At 37.7% G+C, this 15,878-nt stretch overlaps 1 protein-coding gene across 1 annotated transcript in view; it reads right to left on the bottom strand.

Annotated features, from left to right (window-relative positions):
• The window catches only part of LOC138315937 (neuronal acetylcholine receptor subunit alpha-7-like), a 72,993-nt gene that overhangs the window by 44,444 nt on the left and 12,671 nt on the right, over positions 1–15,878 (bottom strand). The window contains exon 2 of the mRNA XM_069257355.1: positions 7,580–7,731. Within this exon, the coding sequence (XP_069113456.1) occupies positions 7,580–7,731 (152 nt within the window). The remainder of the gene's footprint in view (positions 1–7,579; positions 7,732–15,878) is intronic.

Genomic DNA, 15,878 nt, shown 5'->3' on the forward strand with positions numbered 1-15,878 from the left:
GATAGTTCACACAATCTCTACACATTGGATTAACACAAATCTACACACTGAGAGTTAACACAATCCGATGATAAGTTCACACAATCTCTACACATGGGAGTTAAAAATTGAACACCGATGATAGTTAACACAATCTCTACACATTGAGAGTTAAGACTGAACACCGATAACAGTTCACACCATCTCTACACATTGAGAGTTAAGACTGAAAACCGATGATAGTTAACACAATCTCTACACATTGAGAGTTAAGACTGAACACCGATGATAGTTAACACAATCTCTACACATTGAGAGTTAAGACTGAACACCGATGATAGTTAACATAATCTCTACACATTGAGAGTTAAGACTGAACACCGATAACAGTTAACACCATCTCTACACATTGTGAGTTAAGACTGAACACCGATAATAGTTAACATAATCTCTACACATTTTGAGTTAAGACTGAACACCGATAACAGTTAACACCATCTCTACACATTGTGAGTTAAGACTGAACACCGATAATAGTTAACATAATCTCTACACATTGAGAGTTAAGACTGAACACCGATAACACTTAACACCATCTCTACACATTGAGAGTTAAGACTGAAAACCGATGATAATTCACACAATCTCTACACATTGGGAGTTAAGATTGAACACCGATGATAGTTAACACAATCTCTACACATTGAGAGTTAAGACTGAACACCGATAACAGTTAACACCATCTCTACACATTGAGAGTTAAGACTGAAAACCGATGATAGTTAACACAATCTCTACACATTGAGAGTTAAGACTGAACACCGATGATAGTTAACACAATCTCTACACATTGAGAGTTAAGACTGAACACCGATGACAGTTAACACAATCTCTACACATTGAGAGTTAAGACTGAACACCGATGACAGTTAAACACAATCTCTACACATTGAGAGTAAAGTTAAGACTGAACATCCTAACATTGAGAGTTAAGACTGAACACCGATGATAGTTAACACAATCTCTACACATTGAGAGTTAAGACTGAAACACCGATGATAGTTAACACAATCTCTACACATTGAGAGTTAAGACTGAACACCAATGACAGTTAACACAATCTCTACACATTGAGAGTTAAGACTGAACACCGATGATAGTTAACACAATCTCTACACATTGAGAGTTAAGACTGAACACCAATGATAGTTAACACAATCTCTACACATTGAGAGTTAAGACTGAACACCGATGATAGTTAACACAATCTCTACACATTGAGAGTTAAGACTGAACACCGATGATAGTTCACACAATCTCTACACATTGAGAGTTAAGACTGAACACCGATGATAGTTAACACAATCTCTACACATTGAGAGTTAAGACTGAACACCGATGATAGTTAACACAATCTCTACACATTGAGAGTTAAGACTGAACACCGATGATAGTTAACACAATCTCTACACATTGAGAGTTAAGACTGAACACCGATGATAGTTAACACAATCTCTACACATTGAGAGTTAAGACTGATACACACTGGATGAAACACCGATGAGTTAGTTACACATAATCTCTACACATTGAGAGTTAAGACTGAACACCGATGACAGTTAACACAATCCCTACACATTGAGAGTTAAGACTGAACACCGATGCTAGTTAACACAATCTCTACACATTGAGAGTTAAGACTGAACACCGATGATAGTTAACATAATCTCTACACATTGAGAGTTAAGACTGAACACCGATAATAGTTAACATAATCTCTACACATTGAGAGTTAAGACTGAACACCTGATGATAGTTAAACACACAATCTCTACACATTGAGAGTTAAAGACTGAACATTCGATAATAGTTAACACAATCTCTACACATTGAGAAGTTAAGACACATCATGAGTTAACACGATGATAATTCAACACAATCTCTACACACATTGAGAGTTAAGACTGAACACCGAAAAATAGTTAACACAAATCTCTACACATTGAGAGAGTTAAGACTGAACACCGATGATAGTTAACACAATCTCTACACATTTGAGAGTTTAAGACTGAACACCGATGATAGTTCTAACACAATCTACTACACATTGAGAGTTAAGAACTGAACACCAATGACAGTTAACACAATCTCTACACATTGAGAGTTAAGACTGAACACCGATGATAGTTAACACAATCTCTACACATTGAGAGTTAAGACTGAACACCGATGATAGTTAACACAATCTCTACACATTGAGAGTTAAGACTGAACACCGATGATAGTTAACACAATCTCTACACATTGAGAGTTAAGACTGAACACCGATGATAGTTCACACAATCTCTACACATTGGGAGTTAACACAATCTCTTCACACTGAGAGTTAAGACTGAACACCGATGATAATTCACACAATCTCTACACATTGGGAGTTAAGACTGAACACCGATGATAGTTAACACAATCTCTACACATTGAGAGTTAAGACTGAACACCGATGATAGTTAACACAATCTCTACACATTGAGAGTTAAGACTGAACACCAATGATAGTTAACACAATCTCTACACATTGAGAGTTAAGACTGAACACCGATGATAGTTAACACAATATCTTTACATTGGAGTTAAGATTGAACACCGATGATATTAACACAATATCTACATATTGAGAGTTAAGACTGAACACCGATGACAGTAAACACAATCTCTACACATTGAGAGTTAAGACTGAACACCGATGATAATTCACACAATCTCTACACATTGAGAGTTAAGACTGAACACCGATGATAGTTAACACAATCTCTACACATTGAGAGTTAAGACTGAACACCGATAACAGTTAACACAATCTCTACACATTGAGAGTTAAGACTGAACACCGATAATAGTTAACACAATCTCTACACATTGTGAGTTAAGACTGAACACCGATGATAGTTAACACAATCTCTACACATTGAGAGTTAAGACTGAACACCGATGACAGTTAACACAATATCTACACATTGAGAGTTAAGACTGAACAACCGAGAATTTTCTACTAAACACAATCTCTACACATTGAGAGTTAAGACTGAACACCGATGACAGTTAACACAATCTCTACACATTGAGAGTTAAGACTGAACACCGATGATAGTTAACACAATCTCTACACATTGAGAGTTAAGACTGAACACCGATGATAGTTAACACAATCTCTACACATTGAGAGTTAAGACTGAACACCGATGATAGTTAACACAATCTCTACACATTGAGAGTTAAGACTGAACACCGATGATAGTTAACACAATCTCTACACATTGAGAGTTAAGACTGAACACCGATGATAGTTAACACAATCTCTACACATTGGGAGTTAAGACTGAACACCGATGATAGTTAACACAATCTCTACACATTGAGAGTTAAGACTGAACACCGATGATTGATAACACATAATCTCTACACACACTTCTGAGAGTTAAGACTGACACCGATTATAGATTCACACAATCTCTACACATTGAGAGTTAAGAACTGAACACACCATTGATAGTTCACACTAATCTCTACACATTGAGAGTTTAAGACTGAACACCGATGACTAGTTAACACAATCTCTACACACAGAGAGTTAAGACAGATACACCAATGATAATTCACACAATCTCTTGAGAGATAAAGACTGACCATCAGTTTGAACACCAATCTCTACACATTGAGAGTTAAGACTGAACACCGATGACAGTTACATGCAATCTCTACACATTGAGATGTTAAAATCAGAACACCGATGATAGTTAACTACAATCTCTAACACATTGAGAGTTATAAAAACTGAACACCGATTGAACAGTTAACACAAACTCTACACATTGATAGTTTTTTACACATGAACACCGATGATAATCACTGACAATCTCTACACATTTGAGCGTTAACAGCAATCTCTTCACACTGAGAGTAAGACTGAACCCGATGATAGTTTCACATCAATTTCTACACATTGAGAGTTAACACAATCTCTTCGCACTGAGAGTTAAGACTGAACACCGATGATAATTCATCACACAATGTCTACAACAATGAGAGTTAAGATTGAACACCGATGATAGTTAACACAATCTCTACACATTGAGAGTTAAGACTGAACACCGATGATAGTTCACACAATCTCTACACATTGAGATTTGCGAAAGGGTTAACACAATCTTAAGACTGAACAACAATGACAGTTAACACCATCTCTACACATTGTGTGTTAAGACTGAACATCGATAATAGTTCACACAATCTCTACACCTTGAGAGTTAAAGACTGAACACCGATGATAGTTAACACAATCTCTACATATTGAGAATTAAGACTGAACACCGATGATAGTTAACACAATCTCCCTTACACATTGAGAGTTAAGACTGAACACCGATAATGAAGTTTACACAATCTCTACACATTGAGAGTTAAGACTGAACACCGATGATAGTTAACACAATCTCTACACATTGTGAGTTAAGACTGAACACCGATAATAGTTACACACAATCTCTACACACTGAAAGTTAAGACTGAACACCGATGAAAGTTAACACAATCTCTATACACACTTGAGAGTTAAACTGTAACACCGATGACAGTTAACACAATCTCTACACATTGAGAGTTAAGACTGAACACCGATGATAGTTAACACAATCTCTAACACATTGAGAGTTAAGACTGAACACCGATGATAGTTCACACAATCTCTACACATTGGGAGTTAAGACTGAACACCGATGATAGTTACACAATCTCTACACATGAAAGTTAAGACTGAACACCGATGACAGTTCACACAATCTCTACACATTGAGAGTTAAGACTGAACACCGATGATAGTTCACACAATCTCTACACATTGAGAGTTAAGATTGAACACCGATGATAGTTCATACAATCTCTACACATTGGAGTTAAGACTGAACACCGATGATAGTTCACACAATCTCTACACACACATCGAGTGTAAGTTAATCAGGATTGTTGAACACCAATGGTCATCTAACTACATTGTGAAGTGTAATCTAATGTGTAATTTTGAACACATGGTGTTCAGTCTTAACTCTCATTGTGGAGATTGTGAACATTGTGTTCAATCTCTCAATGTGTAGAGATTGTGTTAACTATCATCGGTGTTCAGTCTTAACTCTCAATGTGTAGAGATTGTGTTAACTATCATCGGTGTTCAGTCTTAACTCTCAATGTGTAGGGATTGTGTAACTATCATCGGTGTTCAGTCTAATTAACTCTCAATGTGTAGAGATTGTGTGAACTATCATCGGTGTTCAGTCTTAACTCTCAATGTGTAGGGATTGTGTGAACTATCATCGGTGTTCAGTCTTAACTCTCAATGTGTAGAGATTTGTGTGAACTATCATTGGTGTTCAGTCTTAACTCTCAATGTGTAGGGATTGTGTGAACTATCATCGGTGTTCAGTCTTAACTCTCAATGTGTAGGGATTGTGTGAACTATCATCGGTGTTCAGTCTTAACTCTCAATGTGTAGGGATTGTGTGAACTATCATCGGTGTTCAGTCTTAACTCTCAATGTGTAGAGATTGTGTGAACTATCATCGGTGTTCAGTCTTAACTCTCAATGTGTTGGGATTGTATTAACTATCATTGGTGTTCAGTCTTAACTCTCAATGTGTAGGCATTGTGTGAACTATCATCGGTGTTCAGTCTTAACTCTCAATGTGTAGGGATTGTGTGAACTATCATCGGTGTTCAGTCTTAACTCTCAATGTGTAGGATTGTGTGAACTATCATCGGTGTTCAGTCTTAACTCTCAATGTGTAGGGATTGTGTGAACTATCATCGGTGTTCAGTCTTAACTCTCAATGTGTAGGGATTGTGTGAACTATCATCGGTGTTCAGTCTTAACTCTCAATGTGTAGGGATTGTGTGAACTATCATCGGTGTTCAGTCTTAACTCTCAATGTGTAGGGATTGTGTGAACTATCATCGGTGTTCAGTCTTAACTCTCAATGTGTAGGGATTGTGTGAACTTTCATCGGTGTTCAGTCTTAACTCTCAATGTGTAGAGATTGTGTGAACTATCATTGGTGTTCAGTCTTAACTCTCTGTGTACCGTCCTTACAAATGTGCAGCAGGGCTAACCAAAGAGCCTAACCCAACAGCATTAAAAATAAATCAAAAGCTGGAACTTCAAAGGATGCGGGTTACGTTAACATAGATGTTCTGTGTCACAGCTGTTCTTCTATAATCACCTGAAATAGGTGTAGTTTAAGTCACCCGCATACATCAGTACTAACCTTGTAGTCTTCAAAGTCTCCTTAATTACATCTGTTTTATGTATCTGCTCTGACATTAGTTGTCACATAGCTCAGTCAAAATAATGAAAAATCCTAAATCTTTTCAAATCAGTCGTTAAAAATATATCATAATTAGATTGACAACGTAAGGTGTTTAATGACGAAATAGCCTTTAAAGTGTATTATATCTATATGTCCTATGATGCTGTACAAACATAAGGTGTTCTTTAGTAATATACAGATAGAACTTTGTATTATATATCGGGCAAGTGGCAAAACGACTTCCTATACTATATATAAAAAAGTTACCCTAAATATAAATTATGATTAGTTTGATGTTGTGATATTTTTACGATACTTTCTAATGTTTTGTAGTTTATATCATCTTAAAACCATCGCTATATGAATACCATTTCCAGTTGTCTCATTTTTTCTTTGTGGAGCAGTTGCCAGGTATTGATTAAACAAAGCAAACGAATTACTCATTTTAAGAATATACTATAGTATTTGTGTGTGTTAAATTGAAAGATGTTATATAGGATTCTAATGGGTTATTAATTTCCGATTCTGTATGGCTTGGAGCCTCCCTTGGACTACGTTGTTGGTGATTCATCAAAGTGATCAAATAAAAATGATTATTAATGTCACTGATAATCAATCATTCAAAGCTTTTCCGATTCGTGAATTTAATTTCAAAACATCAAAGAGCATTAAGAATTATTCGGAAAGCTTAATTCATAACAGTTTCATGGTGCTTTTTATTTTTCAAAAATGCTTACGACCTGTTGTCTTTATCCTAACAAGGAATAAAACAATAACTCATTCTAGTATTGTAAATAGTATACCATCTACGAAAACCAACGAAAATGTATATAACAAAATTTAATACGGCTGTAAATATTGAGTTATAAAAATAAGTTAAAAAAAGGCCTTCCTATTGAAAACAAACAAACGACCACACCTCAGAACGACTCGAGTTCTGTAATCAAATCGAACATATCGTTAAGTCACGTGACTGATTCCTAATATCCATCAAGTATGGAATCTAATGACGCTAACCGCTAAGTCAAATTAAATGTTCTGATAGTTTTATTTTCAAATATTCTGAAGAGTCGAATGCATTAACAGCTATTTGTATTCTGAGATAGACTTATTTCCATTTTCACACTTAGAGACAGATAGAGATATTGTTTTACCGTGATTATACTGTACTGTAGTCTACTATTTAAATGCATGCCATAGGCATGAAACTACACATATGGCTGATGGAAACATGTCCTTCTACTTACCAAGTCATGTATCATAATGATGAAAAATGAGATGTTCAGGATGACTGCGTCGTCTTGGTTCCGAACGGGCCTGACTGATTTCCGGTAGTCCCTGAACAAATCGTCATGTAACTTGCTGACGTCATTAGCCGTGGCAGATTCAGTTTTGTCTACTGTGAAGAAAATAAAACCAGAAAAAGTGTGTGGTAATTTAAGTATCATTTGTGTTGAAAAAGATGCAATGAAAATGAATTTACATATAAAACAAATATTGCTGTGGACGACTGTTTAGGCGAAAATCATAGGAAATTTAGATAATACTATCTGGCTAAAACTCGAACCAGGTACACTTTCAGATCATAAATCTCTCGTGCTCATCAGCTATTATTGTCATACGGGTCTACTTATATCCTTTTTTTATTGTAAACAACACACATATGTGACTGTAGAAATGACGAAATAATTATACGCTATATAAGATTTACGTAACGTTATTAGTACCTGCAGCATAACCAGTGCATAAATTGTCGATAGCGTCATAAAGTTTTATTTAGTTTGTCTGTTATGTTGGCATTGCTTCAGATATTATGCATCTGATATGTGCCTTTCATAAGAAAAGGTACGGGGTCAAAACAATCAGCAAGGTTTGTAACCTTGTCACCTGCAAGCCTCGTGCTTATAAGCCAAGAAATTTCAATATGATTGAGAATGATATAGAATCTCCCGAGCCCTTTGTTGCGCAGCACAAGAAACTCATCCCGACGGCTAAGATTCGCAAGTTGTTAGGATTTATCGGATGTTTAAGAATCTTATTTTGAAGATTGAGATAGCCTGGTTTACTCCAAAAGACAAGAATTTTTTTCTCATAACCTATTTGCCACACTGTGTATCTTATATTGAAGTGTCAGTAATGCATGCAAGGATGACGTGACTTATCATTGCTCCATCGTTGCAAAAAAAAAAAAAAAATTGTGGACATCCCTGTCCTCAGTAAGAGAAATATTTTTTCTACTGTCGGTTTCATACACATAACCAGTTCGTAGAAATCAGAATAAATCGACATCTAGCATGTCTGGCAATATTAAATAAAATTTCCATACCGGAGATTACATTTTAGTGTTTTACGTAGTGTTGTTGTCATATGAGCAGATATGAAAATGCGGTGCAAATTTGATCTAATTGCTCATCAATAAATAAAGTTGTGAAATAAAGTAAAATATCTGTCTTGAATTGATTTTGTTACTAATTATTAAGTACTAATCTTATAATCAAAACAGAACCATATGTTAAATTGTGAGCAGTAAACTGCAATTAGTGCCTCTCTGATAGATCCCAGCGTTATGGCGCTCCAACATCAACCTATCAGCTCTGGGGAGCTGATTGATGCTGATAGTTTACGGATCGGTTGACACCATGTGAGCCATGCTGTGACCCCCTTGGGATTTATTCTGTGGTTTAGTATTCTTAGTTTATCCACAGGCGGAAGTATCGTTAGCATGTGAAAATTAATGATTCGTCATAGACAATATGCTCGTACAACGTCGACCGTAATTTTGTCTTGTTTCCAGGTTAATGCCCTTAGAGGCCAGATTATATAACATTCAGGGGAAAAAACCTGAATGTAAGGATTTCATGGAACCATTTACTATGGACGGATGTCAAAAAACACTAACAGCTAGGGTCTTGTATGGACGGATACCAAAGAAACACTAACAGCCAGGGTTTTGTATGGACGGATACCCAACAAACACTAACAGCCAGGGTCTTGTATGGACGGATAACAAACAAACACTAACAGCCAGGGTCTTGTATGGACAGATACCAAAGAAACACTAACAGCCAGGGTTTTGTATGGACGGATACCAAACAAACACTAACAGCCAGGGTCTTGTATGGACGGATACCAAACAAACACTAACAGCCAGGGTCTTGTATGGACGGATACCAAACAAACACTAACAGCCAGGGTCTTGTATGGACGGATAACAAACAAACACTAACAGCCAGGGTCTTGTATGGACGGATACCAAGCAAACACTAATAGCCAGGGTCTTGTATGGACGGATAGCAAACAAACACTAACAGCCAGGGTCTTGTATGGACGGATAACAAACAAACATTAATATACCTCTACTTTATTTACACTATATAAAAGATACTTTGTTAAATCAACTAGCTACCTGCTTTTTCCAAAAACCTCTCTCAGCTGTGTGTTAGTCATCGAACTAGCACACCCCTGGAAGCTAGCACACCCTTGCACTCGGATATTTCCGTTTAACCAATCAGATTTGAGGTGGGCGGGACTTGTTTCCGATCACGCCATCAGTTGCTAGGTGACGTAACAATTGGACGGAGCTAGTTACCGATCACGCCATCTCCGTTGACGTACTCAGACGACGTTAGTATCGATCGTAAACTGTTACCGAACACGTCGTCATGTTTATCTTGTAAGTGAGAGGCTTGTGATAAATGTAATATAATAGGGTCAGAGGACAATACATTTTACATGTACGTACAGTTGTTATGTATATATTTAGGCTACCTGTAAGTGGTTAACGTCTCGGAATTTCAACAATATTTATATATAAATTTAGTATTATGCCTAGTGGTATAAATGTTGAAATATCGAGAAATCATAGCGGAATCAAATTTTAACCTGCGGTTTGAATAGAAGCAGAACAAAACGGACATGGATTCACAGTTATCATCTCGGAATAATTTGTATGTTTGAAGATTACGTAGATCAATTACAATGTAAAATTATCTCAATCTCCAATGGCCATTGCCGTACGCGACAGGAATATATACATGTAGCGTATGACAGAAATATATTTTTAGTGTAATCATAGCTTTTGTATGTATCGGTATATTAAAACAGTTAAAGTATGGGATTGAGTGATATAACAAGTTTCCGGTTTCCCTCGAACTTGCCTATTTCCCTCGGCTCCGCCTCGGGAAATAGACAAGTCTCGGGAAACCAGAAACTTGCTATATCCCTCAACCCGAAACTTTAACTGTATACTAACAGCCAGGGTCTTGTATGGACGGATAACAAACAATCACTAACAGCCAGGGTTTTGTATGGACAGATACCAAACAATCACTAACAGCCAGGGTTTTGTATGGACAGATACCAAAGAAACACTAACAGCCAGGGTCTTGTATGGACGGATTACAAACAAAAACTAACAGCCAGGGTCTGGTATGGACGGATAACAAACACACACTAACAGCCAGGGCCTTGTATGGACAGATACCAAACAAACACAACAGCCAGAGTCTTGTATGGACGGATACCAAACAAACACTAACAGCCAGGGTCTTGTATGGACGGATACCAAACAAACACTAACAGCCAGGGTCTTGTATGGACGGATACCAAAGAAACAATAACAGCCAGGGTCTTGTATGGACGGATACCAAAGAAACACTAAAAGCCATGGCTTGTATGGACGGAGGTGTCAAAGAAACATATTTAGGTTTTAAACTCTGGACATTTATTCTATGCTTTTTATCAGTGTATTTGCGAATTTGACACAACAACATGTCATATAAGGAAGGGCTTAAAGGTCTATCCTTATTATGAATGTTGACGATAGGTATCCTGAAACATGAACGTGTTGTAACAGGTCACAGCGTCCTAAATGCTATGTTGGTAATATTACCGTGCTTGTGTGTCATGGGAAATGAAATGTTGTAGAATAGGTTCTCCTCCTTAAATGAATTTGTTGTATAGCGTCATCTGACTTAACATCACGTTGCAAGCGTCCCTGTTAATAAAATATGTCTGTAGATTCTTATCATTTTAAAATGTTTCCTCACCTAAATGCTAGTTGTAGATAGGTTCTCCCCCTGAAATGACATTTAGTTCTCAAAAAATTTAGGTTTGTCTCTACGAGAATGTTCGCGTAATAGTTAAGCATCTTTCGTCCGCTTTCAACGTCTTTAAATGTGAATGTTGTAGATAGGTCTCCTCCCTAAATGATAGTTGTAGATAGGTCTCCTCCCTAAATAAATGTTGTAGTAGGTTGTTCTCCCAACAATGAATCGTTTAGTATACGATTTATTCCTTAATGAATGTTGTAGCTCAGTCTCCGCCCCTTAAATGAATGTTGTAGATAGGTCTCCTCCCTAAATGGATATTGTAGATAGGTCTCCTCCCTAAATGAATGTTGTAGATAGGTCTCCTCCCTAAATGAATGTTTAGATAGGTCTCCTCCCTAAATGAATGTTGTAGATAGGTCTCCTCCCTAAATGAATGTTGTAGATAGGTCTCCTCCCTAAATGAATGTTGTAGATAGGTCTCCTCCCTAAATGAATGTTGTAGATAGGTCTCCTCCCTAAATGAATGTTGTAGATAGGTCTCCTCCCTAAATGAATGTTGTAGAGTCCCCTAAATGAATGTTGTAGATAGGTCTCCTCCCTAAATGAATGTTGTAGATAGGTCTCCTCCCTAAATGAATGTTGTAGATAGGTCTCCTCCCTAAATGAATGTTGTAGATAGGTCTCCTCCCTAAATGAATGTTGTAGATAGGTCTCCTCCCTAAATGAATGTTGTAGATAGGTCTCCTCCCTAAATGAATGTTGTAGATAGGTCTCCTCCCTAAATGAATGTTGTAGATAGGTCTCCTCCCTAAATGAATGTTGTAGATAGGTCTCCTCCCTAAATGAATGTTGTAGATAGGTCTCCTCCCTAAATGAATGTTGTAGATAGGTCTCCTCCCTAAATGAATGTTGTAGATAGGTCTCCCCCTAAATGAATGTTGTAGATAGGTCTCCTCCCTAAATGAATGTTGTAGATAGGTCTCCTCCCTAAATGAATGTTGTAGATAGGTCTCCCCCCTAAATGAATGTTGTAGATAGGTCTCCTCCCTAAATGAATGTTGTAGATAGGTCTCCTCCCTAAATGAATGTTGTAGATAGGTCTCCCCCTAAATGAATGTTGTAGATAGGTCTCCCCCCTAAATGAATGTTGTAGATAGATAGGTCTCCTCCCCTAAATGAATGTTGTAGATAGGTCTCCTCCCTAAATAGGTCTCCTCCCTAAATGAATGTTGTAGATAGGTCTCCCCCTAAATGAATGTTGTAGATAGGTAGATAGGTCTCCCCCCTAAATGAATGTTGTAGATAGGTCTCCCCCCTTAAATGAATGTTGTAGATACCTAAATGAATGTTGTAGACCGGTCTCCTCCCTAAATGAATGTTGTAGACCGGTCTCCTCCCTAAAATGTTGTAGAAAGGTCTCCTCCCTAAAGAATGTTGTAGATAGGTCTCCATTCTCTAAATGAATGTTTACAAACTTGTAGATAGGGTCTCCTGACTAAATGAATGTTGTAGATAGGTCTCCTCCCTAAATGAATGTTGTAGATAGGTCTCCTCCCTAAATGAATGTTGTAGATAGGTCTCCCCCCTAAATGAATGTTGTAGATAGGTCTCCTCCCTAAATGAATGTTGTAGATAGGTCTCCTCCCTAAATGAATGTTGTAGATAGGTCTCCTCCCTAAATAGGTCTCCCCCCTAAATGAATGTTGTAGATAGGTCCTCCCTTAATATTTGATGTTGTTAGATAGGTCTTCCCCCTAAATGAATGTTGTAGATAGGTCTCCTCCCTAAATGATGTAGGTGTTGTAGATAGGTCTCCTCCCTAAATGAATGTTGTAGATAGGTCTCCACCCCCTAAATGAATTTGGATATAGGTCTCCTCCCTCCTAATGAATGTTGATTTTATAGATAGGTCTCCTCCCTAAATGAATGTTGTACAAATGTAGATAGGTCTCCCCCCTAAATGAAGATAGTTCTCCCTAAAGTGTATTGTTGTAGATAGGTCTAACCCCCCTAATGAATGTTGTCTGTTAGTGTAGATAGGTCTCCCTCCCTAAATGAATGTTGTAGATAGGTCTCCTCCCTAAATGAATGTTGTAGATAGGTCTCCTGACTAAATGAATGTTGTAGATAGGTCTCCTCCCTAAATGAATGTTGTAGATAGGTCTCCTCCCTAAATGAATGTTGTAGATAGGTCTCCCCCCTAAATGAATGTTGTAGATAGGTCTCCTCCCTAAATGAATGTTGTAGATAGGTCTCCTCCCTAAATGAATGTTGTAGATAGGTCTCCTCCCTAAATGAATGTTGTAGATAGGTCTCCCCCCTAAATGAATGTTGTAGATAGGTCTCCACTCCCTAAATGAATGTTGTAGATAGGTCTCCCCCCTATGAATGAATGTTGTAGATAGGTCTCCCTAAATGAATGTTGTTAGATAGGTTTCTCATGATAAATGGAATGTTGTAAATAGGTCTCCTGACTATGAATGTTGTAGGATAGGTCTCCTCCCCTAAATGAATGTTGTAGATAGGTCTCCCCCCTAAATGAATGTTGTAGATAGGTCTCCCCCCTAAATGAATGTTGTAGATAGGTCTCCCCCCTAAATGAATGTTGTAGATAGGTCTCCTCCCTAAATGAATGTTGTAGATAGGTCTCCTACTAAATGATTAGTTCCTCCCTAAATGAATGTTGTAGATAGGTCTCCTCCCTAAATACGAATAGGGTCTCCTCCTTAAATGAATGTTGTAGATAGGTCTCCCCTAAATAAATGTTAAGGTCTACTCCTAAAATATGAAGATAGGTCTCCTCCCTAAAATAAATGTTGTGGAGAATAAATGTTGTAGATAGGTCTCCTCACCTAAACTGAATGTTGTAGATAGGTATCCTCACCTAAATGAATGTTGTAGATAGGTCTCCTCCCTATATGAATGTTGCTAGAGATGGGTCTCCTCACCCTAAATGAAATGTTGTTAGATAGGTCTCCTCCCTAAATGAATGTTGTAGATAGGTCTACCACCCCTAAATGATTCTTGTAGATGGTCCCTAAATGAATGTTGTAGATAAGGTCTCCTCTCCTAAATGGAATGTTGTAGATAGGTCTCTCCCTCACTAATGAATGTTGTAAGATAGGTCTCCCCCCTAAAAGAATGTTGTAGATAGGTCTCCTCCCTAAATGAATAGGTTGTAAACTGATAGGTCTCCCCCCTAAATGAAGTTGTAGATATAATGAATGTTGTAGATAGGTCTCCCCCCTAAATGAATGTTGTAGATAGGTCTCCCCCTAATGAATGTTGTAGATAGGTCTCACCCCCTAAATGAATGTTGTAGATAGGTCTCCTCCCTAAATGAATGTTGTAGATATGGTTTCCTCCTAAATGAATGTAGATGGGTCTCCTGTAATGTGAAAGGTAGTATATTCTCCTAAATGAATGTTGTAGATAGGTCTCCCCCTAAATGAATGTTATGTAGATAGGTATCCTCGCTAATTGAATGTTGTAGATAGGTTCCACGCCTAAATAAATGTTGTAGATAGGTCTCCTCCCTAAATGAAATGTTGTAGATAGGTCTCCTCCCTAAATGAATGTTGTAGATAGGTCTCCTCCCTAAATGAATGTTGTAGATAGGTCTCCTTCCCTATGTTGTAGAAGGTCTCCCCCTAAATGAATGTTGTAGATAGGTCTCCTCCCTAAATGAATGTTGTAGATAGGGTCTCCCCCCTAAATGAATGTTGTAGATAGGTCTCCTCCCTAAATGAATGTTGTAGATAGGTCTCCTCCCTAAAATATGAATGTTGTAGATAGGTCTCCTCCCTAAAAATGTTGTAGATAGGTGTTGTAGATAGGTCTCTCCCCTAAATGAATGTTGTAGATAGGTCTCCCCCCTAAATGAATGTTGTAGATAGGTCTCCCCCCTAAATGAATGTTGTAGATAGGTCTCCTCCCTAAATGAATGTTGTAGATAGGTCTCCTCCCTAAATGAATGTTGTAGATAGGTCTCCTTCCTAAATGAATGTTGTAGATAGGTCTCCTCCCTAAATGAATGTTGTAGATAGGTCTCCTCCCTAAATGAATGTTGTAGATAGGTCTCCTCCCTAAATGAATGTTGTAGATAGGTCTCCCCCCTAAATGAATGTTGTAGATAGGTCTCCCCCCTAAATGAATGTTGTAGATAGGTCTCCCCCCTAAATGAATGTTGTAGATAGGTCTCCCCCCTAAATGAATGTTGTAGATAGGTCTCCCCCCTAAATGAATGTTGTAGATAGGTCTCCTCCCTATAAATGAATGTTGTAGATAGGTCTCCCCCTAAATGAATGTTGTAGATAGGTCTCCTCCCTAATGAATGTTGTAGATAGGTCTCCCCCCTAAATGAATGTTGTAGATAGGTCTCCTCCCTAAATGAATGTTGTAGATAGGTCTCCTCCCTAAATGAATGTTGTAGATAGGTCTCCCCCCTAAATGAATGTTGTAGATAGGTCTCCTCCCTAAATGAATGTTGTAGATA

The sequence above is a fragment of the Argopecten irradians genome, chromosome 2 (genome assembly GCF_041381155.1).
Source record: "Argopecten irradians isolate NY chromosome 2, Ai_NY, whole genome shotgun sequence".
Lineage (NCBI taxonomy): Eukaryota > Metazoa > Mollusca > Bivalvia > Pectinida > Pectinidae > Argopecten > Argopecten irradians.